General features: G+C 56.6%; 2 protein-coding genes across 2 annotated transcripts; both read right to left on the minus strand.

The window, feature by feature from the left end:
• Positions 1–5065: 5065 nt before the first annotated feature.
• Positions 5066–8638, minus strand: LPAR2 (lysophosphatidic acid receptor 2). The gene is made up of 3 exons (XM_080674046.1): positions 8462–8638; positions 6640–7381; positions 5066–5918 (listed from the first exon to the last, which is right to left on the minus strand). Exons 2-3 carry the CDS (start codon positions 7379–7381, stop codon positions 5605–5607), a joined length of 1056 nt encoding a protein of 351 aa, XP_080530172.1. The 5' UTR covers positions 8462–8638; the 3' UTR covers positions 5066–5604.
• Positions 8639–9426: 788 nt separating this feature from the next.
• On the minus strand, positions 9427–18721 carry GMIP (GEM interacting protein). The gene is made up of 21 exons (XM_080673345.1): positions 18583–18721; positions 17556–17640; positions 17107–17182; positions 16939–16996; positions 16515–16640; positions 16371–16435; positions 16137–16244; positions 15617–15697; positions 15370–15540; positions 15142–15279; positions 14678–14865; positions 14254–14360; positions 14094–14183; positions 13726–13803; positions 13498–13652; positions 13002–13190; positions 12764–12901; positions 12465–12661; positions 11782–12169; positions 10380–10446; positions 9427–10249 (listed from the first exon to the last, which is right to left on the minus strand). The coding sequence occupies exons 1-21, from the start codon at positions 18599–18601 to the stop codon at positions 9870–9872; spliced, it is 2904 nt and encodes a 967-aa protein (XP_080529471.1). The 5' UTR covers positions 18602–18721; the 3' UTR covers positions 9427–9869.
• Between the last annotated feature and the right edge of the window lie 1535 nt (positions 18722–20256).

Below are 20256 nucleotides of genomic sequence, written 5' to 3' on the forward strand. Positions count from 1 at the left end.
CTAAACTGACTCCAGGGACTATGAAGGGGTCAGCAGGCACCCTATGAGAGGGCAGGGTCAGAAAGACTTGCAAAGTGTCACTCAGTCAGCTGACCAGGAGAGACCCAACCCACCAGGCTGCAGAGTTACTTGGAGGAGAAGACCCACTCAGCTGTTTTCTCGAGAGTGGAGTACGTGGCTCACCTGAGGATTAAAGATTACTGTCTGGACTTGGGTGACTTTTAGGGCCTTCAGTTCATCTAAAGGCTATCTCCAACGAAGGACAGACTTGAAGTTTCTAAGCCTCGAAATGAAAGCCCAGGTGTCTTTCTACCACAGAACGAAACCAGAAGCCAGCTATCTCAGAGTCATGTTGTCAAGCATGTATAACATCCCACTCTTCATTTTCTTAGCCTTAAGAGAGAAAGAGCTGTCTTCCAGAAGAGCAAGAAGAGGTGACTGATACATTTTATTTTATTCTGAAGCCTATCTGGGGGAATCTCGAAAGATTGCTACAAGAGAGAAGCCAGCAGCCAGGGCTGTAGTGGGTGACAGTTCATGAGGAAGGCCACAGCTGGGCAGAGCTCACTCCTCACGCAACTGTCCACCTAGAACAGTGGTTGGCAAACTCATTAGTCAACAGAGCCAAATATCAACAGTACGACGATTGAAATTCCTTTTGAGAGACAAATTTTTTAAACTTAACCTATACAGGTAGGTACAATGTTATTAACTTAATTAGGGTACTCCTAAGCTGGCTTTTGCTAAAAACTCAAGGGGCCAAAGAGCCGCAGTTTGCCGACCACTGACCTAGAAGCAAAGGAACACAGGTAGCTCCACAAACATGCAGAGCACTGCCTCTGTGGTTCCTGCCCACGAAGAGCCCATTCCCCCCTCCCCCAGCTCCTGCTCATCCTTCTAGAATCTAAGTGCCACAAAACATTGTGCATGCTAGGTGCCAGGCCCTGGGATACAAAGGAAAGTACAACACGGTCTCTGCTCTCAGACTAGTCTAGCAAATACGGCATCACACAAAGGCACCCTCCCCCAGCCCAGTCTTTTGCGCCAGGAATTACGTCTACTCAGCATATCACCGATATGAAAACTATTTATAGATTAGTCTCCCCCACACTCTACTTTTCAGTGAGCTCCAGGAGGGCAGAGAATATCTTAGCTACCTCAGTTTCTCTAGCACAATGCTTCAACGAGTCGAATAAACATGGTGGTGGTGGTAGTGGTGGTGGGTGACACCCCTAACTTTCCAGATAGAGGTGATGGAGCTGCCCAGGGCTACTGTTCAGCTGGCTTTGTAAACCCTCTGCAATTGAAGGCTCTAGTCACCAGTGACTGGCTGTGGTCCACACCACCAGACCTTGGTTCCACCCCCGGGGCCCATCCTTCTCCCCCAAACAGGTTCTCATTTAAGAAGACCTCATCCTCCAAAAGGACTCCAGTCCTTTCCCATTCCTAATAATGTGGGCAGAACCCAAACACAACGGGCTGCCTTGTGAAGGAGACTTTACCAGTCCTGGCTGGCTGACCGTGGTGGGCGGGTAAGTGGGACAGGGGTCTTTCCCCTTGCAACTGAAACAAAACCCCAACTCTTGTGAGACTTAGGCCTGTGCGATCCAGTTCCAGCCTCCCTCCAAACTCCACTGTGGACTTCAGTCCCTCACTCTACTTTCTGTCCGCTGTTCCCCACCTCAGGGCCTCTGAAGGTGCTGTGCTCGCTCCACCTGGCTTCCCTCATAGCTTTTCTCACAATGTATACTGTTTTTAAAAAATGTTTTTATTGATTTTAGAGAGAGAGGAAGGGAGAAGGATAGAAACATTGATGATTGGCCGCCTCTTGCACGCCCTCCACTGGGAATGGCGCCCACAACCTGGGCATGTGCCCCAGCTGGGAACTGAACAGGTGACTTGGTGAATGCATCGATGCTCAACCACTGAGCCACACCGGCTGGGCTATCCTAAGTTGTTTGCATTTATTTTCTCTCTCAAACCATGAGCTTGAGAACTGGGACTTTGCCAGAAGCCAATATCCCTGCACAAAGTATCTAATAAATATTTGCCAAATTAATAAAAAAGCGGGAGGTCCTTTGTTTCCACCCAGCTCGAGTAACCATTTTTCCTGATGGTTCCCACACCTAGTCAGTCACCCATCTCTTTATTCCCAAGTCCCATTCTCCACAACTCGCCATTACTTGCACTCAAAACTCCCCACTTCATGAATCCCACTAACCCATCTACTTACATTCCTCTTACCCCTTCACAATTCCATAAACCCTCTTTCAGCGTAAGCCTCCCCATCCATGAGCTCCCCTTAAACCCATCCCTCTCGGCCCTGGAAGATCTCCTAAACACCCCCATCACCCCGCCCTGCTTAGCCCCATAAGCTTTTCAATCCGCTACATTTTAATCCCATAAACCCCTTTTTCAACCTCCTGAAGCCCCCCACACCTGCTCTCCCTGCTTAGACACGCACCCCTCCCTCTGTTTCACAACCCAGCCACCCGGCCGCTGGGCCCGCCCCTTCCTGGCCCGGACTTGGGGTGGCTCAGGGCCCAGCGGAGCCGCGCAGCACCTGGCCTGCGCCTCCTCCAGGCTCGGGTCGGTCGGTCGGTGAGGCCATGATCTGCCGCAGGAGTCTCCCGAGCTGGGCCGGCGGGGGCCCTGGCTGCGGGCCCGGAGGGCGCGAGGAGTCGCCGCCGAGCCTGGAGCACTCGCATGGGCCGGGAGCCAAGAGCTGCTGCACATGAGCGGCACCTAGGCCCTCCCACGCCGCCGCGCGCCGCCCACGGACACCCCTAACAGCCCGCGCCACGCCGGGAGAGCGCAGGGGTTGTAAAGGCGCTTCCCCCCATCCTCCTCCAGAGGGCGATGCCGGCTCCGCCCCGCTCCGGTGGCCCTTACCCCACATCTCCGCCTCTTGCACCTCCTCTTCAGAGACCTTGCTCCTCCTCAGAGGCCTTCCTATCTGAGCCTCTTATTCCTCAGGGTTGCAGACATCTCAGAGCAACCCACTGTCCCTCCCAGCACCCCTTCCTTCTCAGGATTTCCCTTGGCCCTCAAAGCTCCATCAGCCTTCCCAGGAGGGGCACCGTGATGGTGCTGGAGGTTAGAACCGAGTGGTTTTCTCAGCTGTGGAAGTTAGCTCTGTTCACCTTTCAGGTCTGGCTTGAGCGTGACCACTCTCGTTTACTCATTCTCTTGCTCTGCAGCATTCCAGGTCTAGAAAACGCTACCACATGGTTAATGAATGGATATTTCCAGAAGACCTACCCTGTGGTGCACCCCAAGGCAGCAGCTCCTCATGCGAGAGAAAAGGAACAGACTGGACAAGCATTACTTATTCAACGTCATGGACTGCCTGGAGCCTGTTTGCTCTGAGGGCAGACCCCAGATGCAGGCTCAGCCTGGCTGCCCACGCTTCGGGGCAGGGTTCCCATTGCTGCTGGAGAGGAAATGCAGTAACCACCTGGTGTGATTGGACCCCTGAAAGAGACAGCAGGGAATGGAAATGAGTGATGTGGGCCAGTGTAAGAACAACCTCGAAAGCTTCCTGATGAGAGCTGACACTTGGCCCCAATAATAGGAAGTACTAGGCCGTGGGCGCCATCGAGAGCGAAAGCCCTGCACAGGAAAATCAGCTGCTAGCACAGTTCTTGCACCGGCGGCCTGAAAACAGTGGGCAACTTTGGTGTCCCTCAGAGAATGGGGTGAGGGGATGGGTTTTTGAAAGCTTCAAAGACCAGCAGAGACAAAAACTTTGAAGTCGCCCAGTAGAGAACAGAGATCTACAAGAGAGGGAAAAACTGGTGAGACGAAGTCCCAAAGGAGACTCAAGGATTGTGAGAACCTGGAGGATGTGCAGCCGGTGAAGCACAGAGCTGTCTTTGGAGGACCTAGGAATTGGTTGGCTGCCTCGGCCCCCAAAATGACACATCTACCCAACAAGCCCAGAGCTCCGTGGAGGCAAAGACGGCATCTTTCATGGGCGTGTGTGCCCAGGGACCTGGTGGAAGCTGCCAGCCTGGGTCATCACCTCTGGAGTTGCAGGCCCCAGGCCCTATGCTGCCCACTTTGGACCCTGGAGAAATACCCAGCACCCCAGTTCATTCTTGCCTCCTCACAAAGCTACTTTAGGGCTGGGAGTTTCCCCAAAGGGAAGCCCAGCCCCATTTAATGTAGAAGGACCTAGATGTTTTTGGTTCTTTGGCAATGCGTACATTAGTAGCTTAAGAACTGGGCCTCTGATGGGACGCCTGCTTTCAAAATCAGCTGTTATTCTGTGTGTGAACCTGAAGTAGGGACATAACCCTATTTCCTCCTTAGGTGGAAGCAGAGCATCCAGATCCTGGTCTACACTATGAACATCTGAGATGGGGCTCATTATCAGGAGTCTCGTATGTCTGAAGCCTTTGGGGGCTGTGGGATGAGGTGGGAAAAGCCAGGCTGAGCTTGTGGGGATTCCACACTTTGTGGGAATCAGAAGCTCCTTCCCCAGGGGCCTCTCTAGTCCCTGCATGCATCTCGGTGTCCTTTTAAAGCTGTGGAACCAGGGGCCAGATCTCAACCTCTCAAACCATTGTCCTCCCATGAAAATAAGCGTAATACCTGCAGGTGATGGTTAAATAATGCACCTAAAGTGCTTCTCCGTGTGCCAGAAATCAGGGGAGCTTGAGAAATGGCAACACTCAAATCTTGCACCCTGCTCCATGGATCCCACTACCCTGGCCTGTGGGTGTGTAGTATGCAATGGGATGGACACACATGACTGTTAAACTGGACTGGGACGAAAGGGCAGGCGGGAAAGAGAGGACTCACATGGTCCATGAACTACTCAGCTCCAGAGGATGAAGACAGGCAGTTGGCAAGATGGAGGCAAGGGAATAAGTGGAGAAGACAGACAAGAGGGAACAGATCTAAGTCTCCAAGAGAGATGGAGTAACAGCTAGCCAGAGTCTGAAGGGGAATGAGAACAGGGCTGTGGAGATGCCATGCTGAAGGATGCCTGCCAGGCTACAGCTGAGATGGACAATTCTGGGACACAGTGACAGACTGAGCTGATGACACAAAGTGCTTTGGAGACCTCAGAGGAAAAATAAAAGTTTACTCCTTAATATGTCCTCCTTGTGGATACCCTCAAGTCTAATGGGGATGGGCAAGCCCGGAGGCTTCATGGGGCCACAAACTCTGTGCCCCTGAAGAATCACCCTCAGGCAGATGGTGCATCCATGATCCATCCTTGTTACTCTCCCTTGTTACTGAGAGTCCTCATCTCGCCGACCTTTAACACACACCACCACGGACCAGGAAGCAATCCACAGGGTTTACCAGGGATGTGCAGTAAAACAGGAAAATGTCTGTTAAAAACCCCACAACTTGAGATGATTGAAGAGCCAGTTCCGGTACCCCATCTGACACTTTCCTGGGCACCTGGAGATGACCACATACCCCCAGGCCCTGGAGCAGGCAGAGTTGTGCGTGTCTGCGGAGGTCTGGCATCCAGACCGAGGGTCTGCCTTTAATTCTGTCCTTCAAATTGGGCTGAACCAGGCACATCCACAAATGGTCAGGGGTGCGATCTGGCACTTGCTGCATACCACTCAAGTCCAAGGTTGGCTAAAGGGTGGAATCCATCAGGGGGTGGCCATTCTCAGGAAGCATGATGCGAGTGCTGGCGCCTGTTCGGGTGGAGGATGTGTAGTGGGCAGACTCATGGGTGGACCGGCGGAGGCACAGACAGCAGAGGAGGCGGCGGAAGGTGCGGCGCATCTCAGCATCGCGGCAGGAGTACACCACAGCATTGACCAGGGAGTTGGCCTCGGCCAAGAGTAGGAAATACTTCTCCACAGCTAGGACGTTGCAAGACTTGCAGTCCAGACCGTCTAGGAGCAGCACCACCTGGCCCGGCGTCCAACAAACCACGAACGCCCCTGCGGGATGGAGCCCAAGGTGACCCACAGCTCCAAGCTCAGGGCTGGAGGGGTGTCCAGAGCTTGGACAACAGCTGTGGTTTGCTGTGCAAGGGAGGCCTGTCTTGTTGGCTTGGCAGAGCGATGGGGAAGAATTGCTAAGAAGGGTCTCTTTATCTGACTTATCTGACAGAAGGGACACCTTTCTTAATTGGCGCACTGTGGCCAGAGCTCTGGACATTTCTACATGGAGATCTGTTCTGTGGGGAAAAGAGATCACTGTGGGACAGGCCAGTTACTCCGTGGGGGGAGGAGATCATTGGAAGAGTCACTCCTTGTTCTTGTGTGTTTGTGTGTGTGTGTGTGTGTGTGTGTGTGTGTGTGGTGGGGGGGTCCTCATGGGAAGGCCTCTTGCTGCCTCCCTGACCCAGACCATCCTACATTGCAACAGCCAGTGACCACGTTACTCCCTGCTAAACCCTCTTAAGGAATTCAGAACAAAATCTGACTCGGACCTCTGCCCTCTGAGGCTGTATTGACCTGCTCTCCTCTCTGGAATTGCTGCCTGGTCCTGCCTGGGGCTCTCTGTTCCTTCTGCCTGAACTCTGTTCCCTTCTCTAGCAATTAGATCTCTGCTCAGATATCACCTCCTTGGAGAACCTTCCCCACCCAAGTCATCTCCTCCCATCACACTCCTCCATCCGGTCTTGGAGGAGTTGGAGGAAAGTGGGGTCCCACTCACCCAGGATGATGACAACAGTCTTGACCAGGCTGAGCGTGGTCTCCCGGTAACGGGGGTGGCAGCTGACATGCTCTGCCATGCGCTGCACCCGCCGACGAACGTAGAAGAATATGCGGGTGTAGACAGCCACCATGAGCAGGAAGACGAGCAGGCTGGACAGGGCCCAGACTGCCAGGTAGGAGCGGCTGAGCAGGGGGGCCATGCGTGAGCAGCTGTCCAGGGCACAGAGGCAGTGCCAGGAGTGGGCGGGCAGCAGCCCCAGGCCCAGCGCAGCTACCCACACTCCCACAATGAGCATGACGACTCGGCCACGCGGCAGGCGGCTGTGCAGCTGCACGGCCATCACGCTGCGGTGCCGCTCCACGGCGATGGCCAGCAGTGTGGCCACCGATGCCGTCAGGCTTGTGTCCAGCAGACCCTGCCGCACGAACCAGCCCTGGAGCGAGAGCCGGGCTGTGCGAGGGCCAGTGTGAAACATGAGGAAGAGGTAGGCCACACCGGCAAAGAGGTCAGCTGCGGCCAGGTTGCCAAGCAGGTAGTAAATGGGCTGGTGGAAGCGACGGTTCGAGGCGATGGCTGCGATGATCAACAGGTTGGTCAGCAGCACCAGCACACTGACAGTCAGGCCCAGGGCCACCACCACCACATCCTTAGGCCGCCAGTGGGAGCTCAGCTCCTTGCCACTGTTGTTGTAGAAGAAGCCGATGGTCTCGTTGTAGTAGCACTGGCCCATGGTGACCATCTGGGGGCAGAGGAAAAGGTCAATGCGGGCAGCACTTGTTGGAAGGACACAGAAAGGAGCAGCAGAGAGTAGGATCAGGACAAGGCCAAAGCTCTCAAACTCAAAGGCCTCCGGGCCAAGTGGTGTTTTGGGGACCAGAGTGACCTAGAAAAGCAAGCTCCATGGGTTGTGGGGTGCTGGTGGGACAGTTGTTGCTTATTTACAAATAAGACTCTGACAGCCTTATCTGGTTTAGCTCACTGGATAGAGCCTCGGCCTGTGGACTGAAGGGTCCCGGGTTTGATTCTGGTAAAGGGTCCTTACCTAAGGTGCAGGCTCCATCTCGGGTCAGAGTGTGAGCCAGAGGCAACCAACTGATGTGTCTCTCTCACATCAATGTTTCTCTCTCTGTGTCTCTCCCCCTCCCTTACACTCTCTCGAAAATATCCTGGGGTGAGAGTTAACAAAAAACAAAAAAGAAGAGAAAAATAGAAGAAAAAAAAAAAAAAAAAAAGACTCTTACAAAAGTTACCTCCCAAATCAAACAACTGGCTGGGTTTATTTGTGTCCCCCCCCCCCCCCCAGTTGGTTTTGTTTTGTAATCTAAAGGAACAAAACAAAATCCATCTGCCTACGTTCCACCAATCTGGGTCCAGTCTGTTCTGGTTGGGGAGGGTTGGGTTAGGGCAGGACAAAGGGGTGTGAGTTGTGAAGGTAGGGGAGGGAGGGTAAGCTCAGTGTCGGGTCACTTCAGAGAGCAGAGCCCAGGGGACATGTGCGCGGGGTGGGGCCTCTGCTGGGGCCCTGCTGGCGGTGGTGCTGGGGCCTGGAGGTGACGGGAGGCCCGAGTGGACAGCCCGGGAGTTGGGCGACGGGCTTTGGACGAGAGCACCACCGGAGCGGGCGGGGCATCAGGCCGTTCGGGGGGACGTGGGACTCTGGTGGCCTCCGCGAAGAAGCGCGCAGCTGGCGCGGGGCTTTCCGGAGCGCCCAGGCTTAGGAGGAGGGTGAGGGGAGAAGGGGGCGGCACCTGGGCCTGCGGGCAGGCGCCACACCCTCCCAGGGACCCGGGCCCATCCGCCCCGTCCGTGCCGGCCTCACCTAGGCGGTCCTTCACGCCGCAGACCGGGCGGCCTCGCAGGGGGGAGGGCCGGATCGGGGACCCATGGCCCAGCGACCGTACAGGGAGCGCAGAGTTTGAGTGCGCTCAGCACGGGCGGCACAGAGCGCGGGAGGTGGGTCCCGCCCTCACGGTCCTGTCCCAGCCGGTCCCGGCCCAGCCCCGGCGCCCCGCCCCCGCCCCTTGGGGGCGCCCCGCCCTGTCCCCGCCACCTGGGGGCGCCCCGCCTCCGCAGCCCGGCGAGCACAGGGTCGCCCGGAACCGCAGTCCCCCATTTCCTCCCGCCTCGCGGCCCCTCTCCACTTCCGGCGAGGGACCCCCCGCCCCGTCCCCGCACACCTCGCGCGCCCGCAGTTTCGGGCTTCGGGGGCGGCTGAGTCACTCACGGCTGGAGAATTCCCGCCGTGACCTCGCACCGCCCGGGCTCAGCTCCGGGTGGTCGCAGGGTCCGCACCCCCGTCCCGGGCCAACCCCGCTCCCTCGCGTCCAATCCGCCGCCGAGCTCCAGGCCCCGCCCTGATCCGACCAGGCCCCACCGCCCGGACCCCCGCCCCACCGCGGGAGATGAGCAGCGCCGTGGCCCCCCGCACTTTGCGGACCTCCTCGGCTGGCGGTCCCGCCGCACTCAAGTTTCTCGAAATCCCGCCCCCGCGCCTCCCCGCCCTGGCGGTGCTGCCCCCTGCCCGGCCCAGGCCTGCCTGGGCCCTGGGCTCCCGCAGCCCGGCCCAGAGCACACAGCTCCATTGTCCCGGTTATCTTCACTTTGTTATATTTGATTATGCAGGACGGGATCGGGAGCTCCCGGAGGGCCGGGTGGCATGACTCAGCTCGGTGTCCCGTCCAGCCTGACTGCCTATAGGTGCGCGAAGGAAGGCCTTGGTTTCTCTGATGGGTAAAATGGGCCAAATGCTGCTGCCCTCACTTGGCAAAGAAAGACACTGAAGGGCATAAGGACACAGTTTATTCAGAGGCCCTCAGACCCCAGGCACGACCGGGATGTATCTGGCTGTCACTCCCCCACTCCAAAAGCAGGTCACTTGGGGTCAGCTAAGGAGATGGGCTGAGGTGGGGAAGTGGCCACAACCAAAGTAGCCAAAGGTACCCCTGTCCAAGGGGTCAGACTAGGGTGGACCCCAAGGATCCTGTGACCTGTATTGAACCTGAGTATTGACCCTGAGTGACCTCTGAACTTGAGTGGCACTGATGCTTGGCAGTATCCCGTGTCTAGTGGGGGATCCTGGTACACTGTCCCAAAAAGGGTTTTAGTCTTCCCACAGGCTGTGTAGTTTTTCCTTATAGGAACTCTCCAGATCTCCCAACATTGAACTCCTGGGGAGAAGTGAGTCTATGTCCTCAATCCTGGGCCACTTGGTCCAAGTGCTGGGCTGGTCAGAGATGCTCCTCCACTTCCTCATCCTCATGTGGAGGGTCCGGGCAGCAGGTGGCCTTGGGCACCTCCTCTCTGTGCAGCTTGGAGAGTAGCCGGGCTGTCTCCTGGGTGATCTCAAAATGCTTGGGCAGCGGGGTACGGCGCAGGGGATGGCCCTCAGGGGAGGCAGCAGCAGGGCTCGGTCCCCTCCCCCGCAAGCTCCCTTGAGGCCCTGATGTGACAGGAGTCTCCTTGCACAATTTGAAAGCCACCAGGGCCAAGCTGGACAGCTGGTGGGTGACAGGCCGCATGCCCCCCCGGGGATACTTCACTGGCTGGCGGCTGAAGTAGCAACGGGACTGTGTCCCCAGGAGTGAGTCCTCGGGGCCTTGGCTGGACACTGTGGAATGGGGTGGTCACTGCTGAGCATCACTAAGTCCTCTGGATATCCCTCCCGGGAGTCATCTCTCCGCCAAGCTACCATGGGTAGGGTACCCCCAGAACTCCTGGTTTACTCCCAGCACACTCACCTTCCCCTCTCTCATCTTTGGTGTCTTGGGCCACTTCCTCTCTCTGGTCACTCTGTGGAATTAGAATCTGTAGGGAGAAACCCAAGACCAAGACCCCAACAATAAAATCCCAGTTTTTTGAGTTTCTTGGAGAACAGAGAGTTTGTTCCTGGACATGCAAGTTCCTTTGCAGTTTTGGTGTCTGGGAAGATGTGGTGCCCTTAACAGTGTCCTGCTTGTCCTGCTGTGCAGAGCAATGTTATTGGTCTCCACTGTGGGCTCTGAGGGCTGGAACGCTCTTGTTCAGCAGAGGCCAGGCCAGGCTGTGACTTACCCATCTCCACACTAGGATGAGGTAACGCTCCTTCCTGCTCTATTCTCTGCAACCTTACGCCCAGTTAGCTGTATAGTCTCACTATTCTGCCTTTAGCTGAATGCTAATAGCAGCCAGAGTTCTTTCTATGAGTCATTCCAGTTCTCGGAGTCCCGCAGCTCACCAGCAACCCTTTCGCAACTTGGGACTGCAGTGGAGGAGGTCTGCACGCTCAGGAACGGCAGGTGTAGCAGAACCTGAGGGACCAGGAAACCTCCCTAGGAGTCCCATCTGTAAATGGTTTTCACTATATAACTAACTCACTAACAGTATCTACCACTCAGGGCTGTGGTGAGAATGACAGGAAGCCTGTAAAGTGCTCACGTATAGTAGGTGACCTCTTTGTCCTCATCTTCCCTTCATTCATTACACCACGGAGCTGTGCCTTGAATATACCAGGCATGCTCCCACCTCAGGGCCTTTGCATTGGCCATTCTCTTTGCCTGGAACACACTTACCCTGACCTTCCCTGGCTTATTTCTCCTTCACATCCTCCCAGTCTTTGTTCAAATCCACCTTCTCCAGGAGACCTGCCCACACCATCCTACTTACTGCTACAAACTGTCCATCACCTCTCACCTCCATGTCCCTGATATCCCTAACCTTATGCTACTTTCTTTTCTCTATAGTACTTGTCACCATGTAACATCCTATATAATTAACTCTGTATCATATTTCTTATTTATTGCTGGTTTCTTTCCCATGAGAATGCAGGCACCAAGAGAATAGGGTCTTTGAATATTCTGCTCACTGATGTATATGTAATGCCTAAAGCAATGCTTGGCACATAATAGGTGCTAAATAAGTATTTTGTTGAAGGTGTGAATGATCACCCTCTGCAGGGCTGTATCCTGTTGTCACTCCATTATTAACACTCCCTCCCCTCCCCAATTCCATTCCTCACTTTTCCTTCTAGAATGAGCATAGGGTACATAAGGAAGGAGTGAAAAAGAAAATTTTAAAGGGAAAGGAAGGGAGGAGAGAGAGTGAATGAGAAGATTAAATGGAGAAAGGACCCTCCCCATGTCTGTGGGCCCAGCTAGTTCCTACCTCGGAGGGCATGACCTCGGGATGCTTCTCCAGGACACTGTGGGGTTCAGGGTCTGGATCTGAATCTGAGGGTAAGGTTGGGGGCAGGGGATCTGGGGCAAGGTATGGGGGTGCTGGCTGGGGGCTGGTTGTGAGGAGCCCAGGGGTTGGGCTGGGGTCTTGAGGTGGGAGCTCAGTGGCCAGGGGGAGCTCGTCCATCCCAAAGATCTGCTCATAGTGCACTATGAGAAACTCGACAAGCTGGGCCTGGTGCCCGAAGTCCAGGAGGCAGGTAACAGAGCCGGTGGCAGCTGCCCCAGCATCGTCCGGTGGCCGCAGCAGCGTGGGTCCAAACACAATGCCCAAGTTGTTGGCAGACATCTTGTTTTCCTCAAACTGTGCAGCCACCCTGGGGCGAGAAGAAGGGAAAGGCACAGAGTGCCCAGTCGTCACTTACCGGGTAGGACCTGAACGCCAGACTAGTGGTTACTTGCCCAAGTCACGGGCCAGTGGCCCTGGTCATAGTTTGAGCCCAGCAGCTCTATGCCCAGCCATGGGGAGCGAGAGTAGGCACCGAAAGTCAGAAGTCATGTATTAAGGTTCAGAGCTCAGAAAACACATGCAAAGGTCAGAGGTCAGTGTCAGGGGTCAGCAGTCACATGTCCAGTAGTCACATCCATTTCAAGGTCAGGGACAGTGCACACCTGAACAGATGAGCCACCAGATGCCGCAGGGTGTTGTAGTTAGAGTCAGGCAGCTGCACCAAGAGGGTCTTCAGCAAGCGAATAACCTCAGGACTGGGACTTGGGGTCTCAGAGTCGTGCCCGGGGTTTGCATGCAGGGTTTTAGCCAGAGAGATGAAGGCATCGTAGAAGTGGAAGGGGACCACGGGGTCAGTGAGCTGGGGGTGGAATGGCAAGGGGAACATGGGTGTGGGTAGGCTGCAGAGGGTCCTTAGCCTCAGCCTGCCCAGCTGGCCCTGCCCTGTCCCCAGCGCACCCACCTCCTGGAGGAATCGCTTGAGCACAGTTGAGACATCATGAGGTGAATTCCCAGACAGGTCCACCAACGCTCGGCCATTCTCGAAAGCCTGACACAGCCGTTCTACACGGACCCGGGACCCGCTGACCCGATAAATGCCCTGTAGGGTAGGGTGGGAAAAACATCTGGGTTGTAATCCAGCCATGGAGAGGGCCAGGCCATTGCTGGGGATGGTCAAAGGTCAAGGGTCAAGGTAGCACCTGCACACCCAGAGCGCGCTGTTCTATCTCAGCCGTGCACCTGGTGACCACAAAGGGCACCTCCTCCGGGAAGTCCCTGGGCAGCTGCAGGAAGTCGACCCCGAAGAGGGATGTCCGGGCTGGGAGCCGCCTGTGTCCACAGAGGATCAGCAGAGTCTCAAGGCAGCGCTTGTGGCAGGTCAGAAAGCACTGGGGGTTGGGGGAGGGGAGCAAATTCATTGGTAGCAAATAACAATTAATTTAGAAAATGTTTTGCATAAATAAAGAACAGTTTCCTAAAAAAAAAAAAAAAAAAAAAAGATCAGGGAGGTCACTGGGGGTCAGCAGAAGTGAAGGTTGTAAGGATCCTTAGGGAACGGGAAGCTCATGGGCAATCATTAGATCAGGGCTGGTCCCAGGGGCAGGAAGGGCACAGGAATATCAGGTCATGGAGGTGCCTGGGGCTCAGGGAGGTCAGTGGGGTCAGCAGAGAGCCGGTCCTTGGCCCGGGCCACACCTCCTCACATTCGGTCCCGCTGACCATGAAGGCCTCACACTCTCGGCACTTGGCTGGGCCCCTCAGCCGCCGCAGCCGGTGAGTCTGAGCTGCGTTGGAGAGCGTCCACTTCCTGAAGGGGCTGCCGGACCCATTCTCAAGCCCATCTCCCAGGTCTGTGGGAAAATAGGGTAAGGGGGGCCTGGTCCATCCTTGCCCCCGTCCTGCCCCACCTGCTTCCAGCCTTACCAGGGTCTCGCTCCTCAAAGTCATCTGAAGACTCAGTGCCTGTGGATGAGACCTTCACCAGCCGCCTTGTACCAGGGCCTGGAGTCAGAGGATCCCAGAGGTTGGGGTCATAGGGGTCATGGAGAAGTTCCAAAGCTAAGCAGGCTTTCCTAGTTTTCAGGCCTTTCAGAACCACCCACAGCTATCCTTGGGGAAAGGGTTGAAGGTGTGTATGTGGGGGGTCAGATAGGTCAGAGGCTGAATAAATAGGGTCAGGAGTGTGGGTAGGTTAAAGATCGAAGGGTAGGTTAGAGATGAAGGTCAGAGCCTGGCCAGGGCTGGAGGAGGGTCAGGGTTAGGAGTGGGTCAGGGCCAGATCCTGGCCCCACCTGGGCTGGAAGTGGGAGAGTCCAGGGATCGAGACTCGCTGCCACCGCCCACGCTGTCCACATCGCTGCCTGGAGTGGGGCCCGGAGTCCCTAGGAGGGGAGAGGTCAATGAGGACGACCCTCCCCAGCACCAATCCTCCCCACTCCTCCCTGTACTCACCCTGCCAGCCGACGCCTGTGTCCTCCCAAGGGCCTGGCTCCGCGGCACTCTCATCCAACCGTGGAGGTGGGGGACCGGAGAGCTTTTTCTTTGTGTCCAGAGGGGAGCTGGAAGGACAGGTTTGAGGGCTCTGAGAGCGAGGACACTGGCCAAGGTGACAGCACCCAGGCCCCGCATCTTGGATCCGACTCCAAGTACTTGGGTCTGCAAGCCCTGAGGTGTATGCGCATTGTGGCCAGTGCAGCAGTCTTAAAGTCCTGACCCTCCCAGGCCTGGGACAACCCCTGCTTCCCAGATGAGAACCTTGGGTACTAAATCCAAGTACTGAGGCTTTGAGTTCTTTGACCCCAAGTTCTCAGCTTATGATGCCAACAGCTGGCACCATGTCTGGGGCTCCTTCCTGACTCTGCTCCTAGGGGCCCACCTGTGCGGGGCAGGAACAAACTCCTGGAAGGAGAAGGCAGGTGGCGGGGCCTCTGGCTGCAGTGTCCGCACGAACTCCTGGTAGCGCTGGCCAGGCTCGAAGGGCGCGCAGCATTCGGCCAGGGCAGCAAAGGCGCGGGGACCACGCTCTGCTTGCGCCCCTCGAAGCCGGAACAGCCCCAGGGTCACCTGCCAGGTGGAGACCACGGAGACCACATATGAGAGAGGAGTTAGACAGTGGGAGGTGGCCTAGGGATGAGGGTGTCACCGGGGGGGCGGGAGGGGGGTTGGCTGGTCAGGGTCATCCTGGGGGCAGGACCCCACAGGAGTGGGACCTAGGCAGAGGTACATTCAGGGTCTGAGGCAGGGACTGGCTATCCATGGAGATGGAGTGAGTCCTGGTATCCTGGAGGCAGTTTAGGGAGGGCAGGAGGGAGGGGCGCTCAGCTTGGGGTAGAGTCTCACCCGCCTCATCACTTCGTCCCCCTGCAGCACCAGCTTGCGTATGTGTGACACGATTCGCTGTTTGGTGGCCTCTAAGTCCTGCTGCCTCGCATTGGCCTCACGGACACAGGCCTGGTACAATGCCTCTGCCTCCTGTGCCTGGAGAAAGCAAGGCCCGGGGTACAGGTGGGAGGCAGCATGGGTGGGGAGCACCGAAGCACTAGGGGGCCTAGGGGGCAGGGTCACCACCTTGGCCTGGGCCTCCTCTCGGGAGCGCCGCCGCCGCTCTTGCTGTTTGCTGGGTCCCAGTGAGGCCTGGGGGGCTGGGTCCTCCGAGGATGCCTGGGAGCGCACCCGCAGGTCCTCGCTGCGCTGCATATACTGGAGCTGGGCTCTCCGCAGTGCCTGCACTGCTTCGTTCTGGGGGAAGGGCAGGAGCACAGTCAGGGCCCCTTCCTCTCCTTCCCTAGCTCACCCTCACCCACCTGGGCCTCACCATCCGCTTCTGCTCTTTCATCCACTGCTCCTTGAACTCCTTCCGCCACTTCTCAATCTCAGTCCGTTTGGCGGCCAGGGGCTGGCAATGATGGGGGACGGGGATGCTGCCTCAGGGCCACTGGTCCTTCCATTCCCTGAGGCCAGGTGCCTTTCACCCTCTGGACCCTTTTCAGGGTCTGCAGGCTCCCAGAGGGTCTTCTTACCCAGACTTGCTCACCCCCACTCTGTGTCCCAACAAGAAGACTTAGTGGTCACCTCATCCTTTCTGCCTTGATCCAGAGATGCCAAGAGAGTCTTCCTGGGAACACTCAGCACCTCACCTTGCGCCCCACCAACAAACAAATGCAGTTTTGCAATTGCACAAGAAGCCTGGTTTGAATCTCTGCTGGGTAACCTTGGGCAAGTTCCTCAGCATCCATGGGCCTTAGCTTCCTCATCAGCAAAATAGCACTGATGGTGCCAGCGCCCTCCACTGAGTGGAGTGAAGGAATGGTGCGTGGGCAGCATGGATCCCTCACCTGGTAGTAGTCTCTTTTCTGCTGGGCCACTGTCTCCATGGCCAGGGCTCCCAGGCTGAGGTCGTGCTCCAGAAACAGGGTGTAGATGTACTGCAGTGGCATGTGGCTCTGGTGGGGGGTGGGGGGGTGGGGGGGTTGGAAGATGCTGAGGATCTAGGGGTGGGGTTGGGCTGGGGTTCTTTCTGAAGGGTTTGGGCTGAGGGGGGGGCGGTGAAGGGGGCTGGTCATGGTTACCTGCTGGTGGATTGACACCTTGCCAGCCTCGGCAATCTTCATAATGCTTTTGGTAAAATCTAGCTCTGTGGGGAGACAGAAGGGTCTGAGCTGGGCAGGGAGTGGGAGCTGCCTGGAGCCTGGGGCCGGTGGAAGGACCCTCACCAAGGCTGGCTCTCTTCTCGGTCCAGGCCAGCAGCTCCTTCGCATAGCGGCTCCAGGTCTTGGCATACTCCAGGGCTGCGTCCACACCACCCTTGGTCCGAATGAGCCGCAAGTCCAGTTCCTCCCCTGGGCAGACAGGTGGACCTCTGACCTCTGAATCCTAAACTCCCTTGAAACCCTGACCTCACTTGAGCCTCTAGACCTGACCAGTGACCTTTATTCTACCCTATGACTCCCCAAAATACCCTTTACAATGACTTGCAATTTTACACTGATTTTCCACCTAGACTGGGGCTCCCTGAGGGCCGGGGCTCACATCTGCTCTGTGCACTGCAGTGTCCCAGGTGCACAGGACAGGCAGTCGGTGATGACTTAAGGGAAGAACTTCTTTCTGCCCCCACCTCCTGGCCTCAAAACCCCCTACCTGTAAGGGGTGCAGGACCCTCTGGGGAGGGGCCACTCCAATGGCTGGTTTCACTGGTCTGAGGGGGAGGGAGACAGCATTCAGGAACATGCAGGGCAGGGGCCCCACTCCTTAGAGCCCTCCTCCTGGATGCCCCTCCTCCCTGCCTCCCTTGGCTCCATCTCTCACCACAGTGGCTGTGGGGATCTTGTTAGGCTCTGGATCTCCTGTAAGTATAGGGTCTCCAGCCAGCATCTCAAGGGTCCTGGGAGGTAAGGGTATCAGGATACCACCCTCCACCCAGGCTGTCCCGCTCAGGGGTGCTGAGGATCCCAGGGAATTTTGGCGGATGGTCCTGAATACCACTTCAGTGACATATCTTGTATCTGGGAGGTCTAAGGGATGGGGTTTTGGGGGACAGCCAGGTGAGCTTTTTTATGAGACTTGAGACAGAGTTTGACGGCTTTGGGATTCAGAGAGTGGGATTATAGGGGTCTCAAATGTTGTAAGGGGTTACCAGAAGGATATGTGGGGGTTCTAGGACCACTATAGGGATTTCCAGTGGATTTGGGGAGGGTGAATTTTGGGTGTTTTGGAGATCTTGGCAGGATTTGGGGGCAACCCAGGCTCAGACTCACGCGTTCCCCAGTGAAATTTCAAGGTTGTCCAGGCTCCGAAAGATGTCACTGTACCTCTTCCTGCTCTCGGGAGCCGGGGGAAGCCCTAAAAGGGGGGGGGGTCATATATGGGTACACGAAGCCTCCCTAGTCCACAGCACCTTGGCTGGCTGTTTGGAGGGTGGGGAGAGAGAAAGAAAGAGGAGCAAGACAGAGAGAAAGTTCTGGTTCTGTGGGGAGTGTGGGATGAGGTGGGTGTCTGAGTTGGAATGGAGGGAGGGTGGGCTTGGGTGGGTGGGGCTTACTTTGGCCAGGCAGATGGACTCAGGCACAACCCAACACAGAGAGCAGAGACAGCCACAAACACACGGGCTCAGAGGCAACGAGACAAAACAGATGCCCCAGATGCAGTCACACTGTCCCCAGGGACGAGAGCCAGCTTGGCAATGGAGCCGCATGGAACTCAGGCCAGACAGATGGAAATACACATGGGACAGACAGGCAGAGAGCTGTGGCAGAAACACTGGCAGACTGAACCATCAGGGTCATAAAGACTGAATGACTGACACTCAACATGCACAGAGAGACACAAACGACAGTCCCCCAAACAAGCGGAAACTTGCTACATTTCTGCGACAGCTTCTCCCGCCCTTCTTCTGGGGGCCCCATCAGCATTGCTCCTCCCTGGGCTATGGAGCAGCGGGTGGGGATCCTGCTGCGCTGTCGCCCTTTCCCCTCTCCATCCGCGGTTGTTGCACCCTGCCCCCATCACAAATATCAAAAGCAGAAGCAGCCACTTCCCCTTCCTGGGCCCCTTCAACCAGGCATCGGGGTGAAGACTCCAAAGGGGGAGGGGGTCAGGGACTGGTGTCCCGGGCCCCTCTCGGCTTGCGGGGGCCGGTGCCCACAATGGAGGATCCCCGGCATCCTCCCCATTCAGGAACTCCTGTCCCTGCTCTATGGACAGAGATGGACAACCATAGGCCCTCAATTTAGGAAGCGGGTATGGCTGATGCCCCTCTTGGATCCCGTATCCCGGACCGCCTACCCGGCTCTGCTGCGTCCATGGCCTAGGGGTTGCTCGATGGGGACAGGGACTGAGATGATGGAATCGCCGGCTGGGCCTAGCCCAGATTTTCTGCTTCGGCTACCACCGGCTTCCGCGTCTCCCCGCTCCATGGCAGACCACGCCCCCACTCACTCTAAACACGCCCTTGCCGGAGGCCGCGCCCCCAGGCTCAGAAGCGCGGAAGGAGCCCCCTGCTCAAGGGCAGAGATGCTCTAAAGCCAGTGCCTCCTGGACGACCACCCCAGACCTGGACACTCCAGGACTCCATCCTGGCCAGGGTTCTCTTTTCCAGATCTTTGCACTGTCCCAAAGCGCCAGCACACTCCCCTAGGAGTGACCCCAGAGTCCACCTGTTTTCGACCCTTCCACACACCCAGTGACAGTTCTGCTCAGGGCTCCTGATGACCCCTGAACCCGTCCAGCCCCGACTAGAGACATGGAGCCCCTTGTGGAGGCCGGCAGTCCTGCCCAATTACAGCCAAATCAGAAGTCACCTAACACTTTGTGGCCAGAAACTCCTGGCCTGGGGGATGCCCAGTGACCCTCAAAGCTAGATCAGGCTCTCCAGGCCCAATTACAGCATAGCCCTCAGTTCTTTTCAGGCCTGGGGTGGGGTGGGGTAGTGGTGAGGGCGGCACAGAGACCCTCCCCTGATCCCCCAAAGAATCATCCCTGGCAAACCCAATTCCAGACTGCTCTCCTCTGAGTCGCCTCAAGTTGTCTCAGGGATTTGGCCTCCCTCTCCATTCCAGATGACCACAGTAACCCCTCTGCAGGCTGCCGTCTGGGGCCACTACCCCCCTGGGACCTTGGCCAGCCAGTGCTCATGATGCTCACAGGTATCCATGGCTAGGCCCTGCTGCTTCCCAAGCACTGCAGGCTACACCTCACTCACTGGGGAAGCCAGACAGTGAGTTACTGAGGATGACTAAGAGGGTAGGAAAGGATTGAGCACTGGGGAGGTGGCCCAGAAGTCTGAGTCTGGGTCCCCTGGCCTGAGGTGGTCACAAGCAGCTTCTCAGTTACAAAAATGTACCCACTCTTCACTCAGTGGCATTTCTGGCTGTAATGAAAGACTTCATGTTTATTAACTTTGCTTCCTCAAGTTTTTCGCTGTTCTCTCCAACTGGCTGCCTCTCAGCTCTTGTGCTGCCTGCTCTGACGTTCCCGACTGCATTGAGCGAGCGCCCTTTGAGAGGAAGGAGTCATTGTGAGGGCAGAGCCAGGCTGCTGGGCCCGTCTGGCTGTGACTGAAATGGCAACAGCACCTAAATGCCTCAGGACCCCAGGACCCTAGCCTGAGCCAGTATTCTAATGGTATGGATTGAACTCCCTCACATATAAGACGCCATGGAGAGAAGGCATGCTGCCATTTTGCATATTACTAAAAAGGGGAAAAAGCCAGACCCTAAGCCTCCCCGCAGTGCCTGAGGTGTGAAAATATGAAGCTGACATATGGGGGTGCTTATTAAACCAAGAAGTATGCAGAGCTCTCTGAGCTGGAAGCTTGGTCCGTGCAAGCCCTGACTGTTGCAGAGGGTGTCCTTAACCTCAGATAGCCCTCTGCGAGGGTGCCAGGACCTTCCTCGGAGAACACCCAGCCTCCCAGCGACCCCTTGTGTGGTATAGGCAGAGGTAAAAACAGGGCTTCTT

Source organism: Plecotus auritus, assembly GCF_963455305.1.
Source record: "Plecotus auritus genome assembly, chromosome: 6".
NCBI lineage: Eukaryota > Metazoa > Chordata > Mammalia > Chiroptera > Vespertilionidae > Plecotus > Plecotus auritus.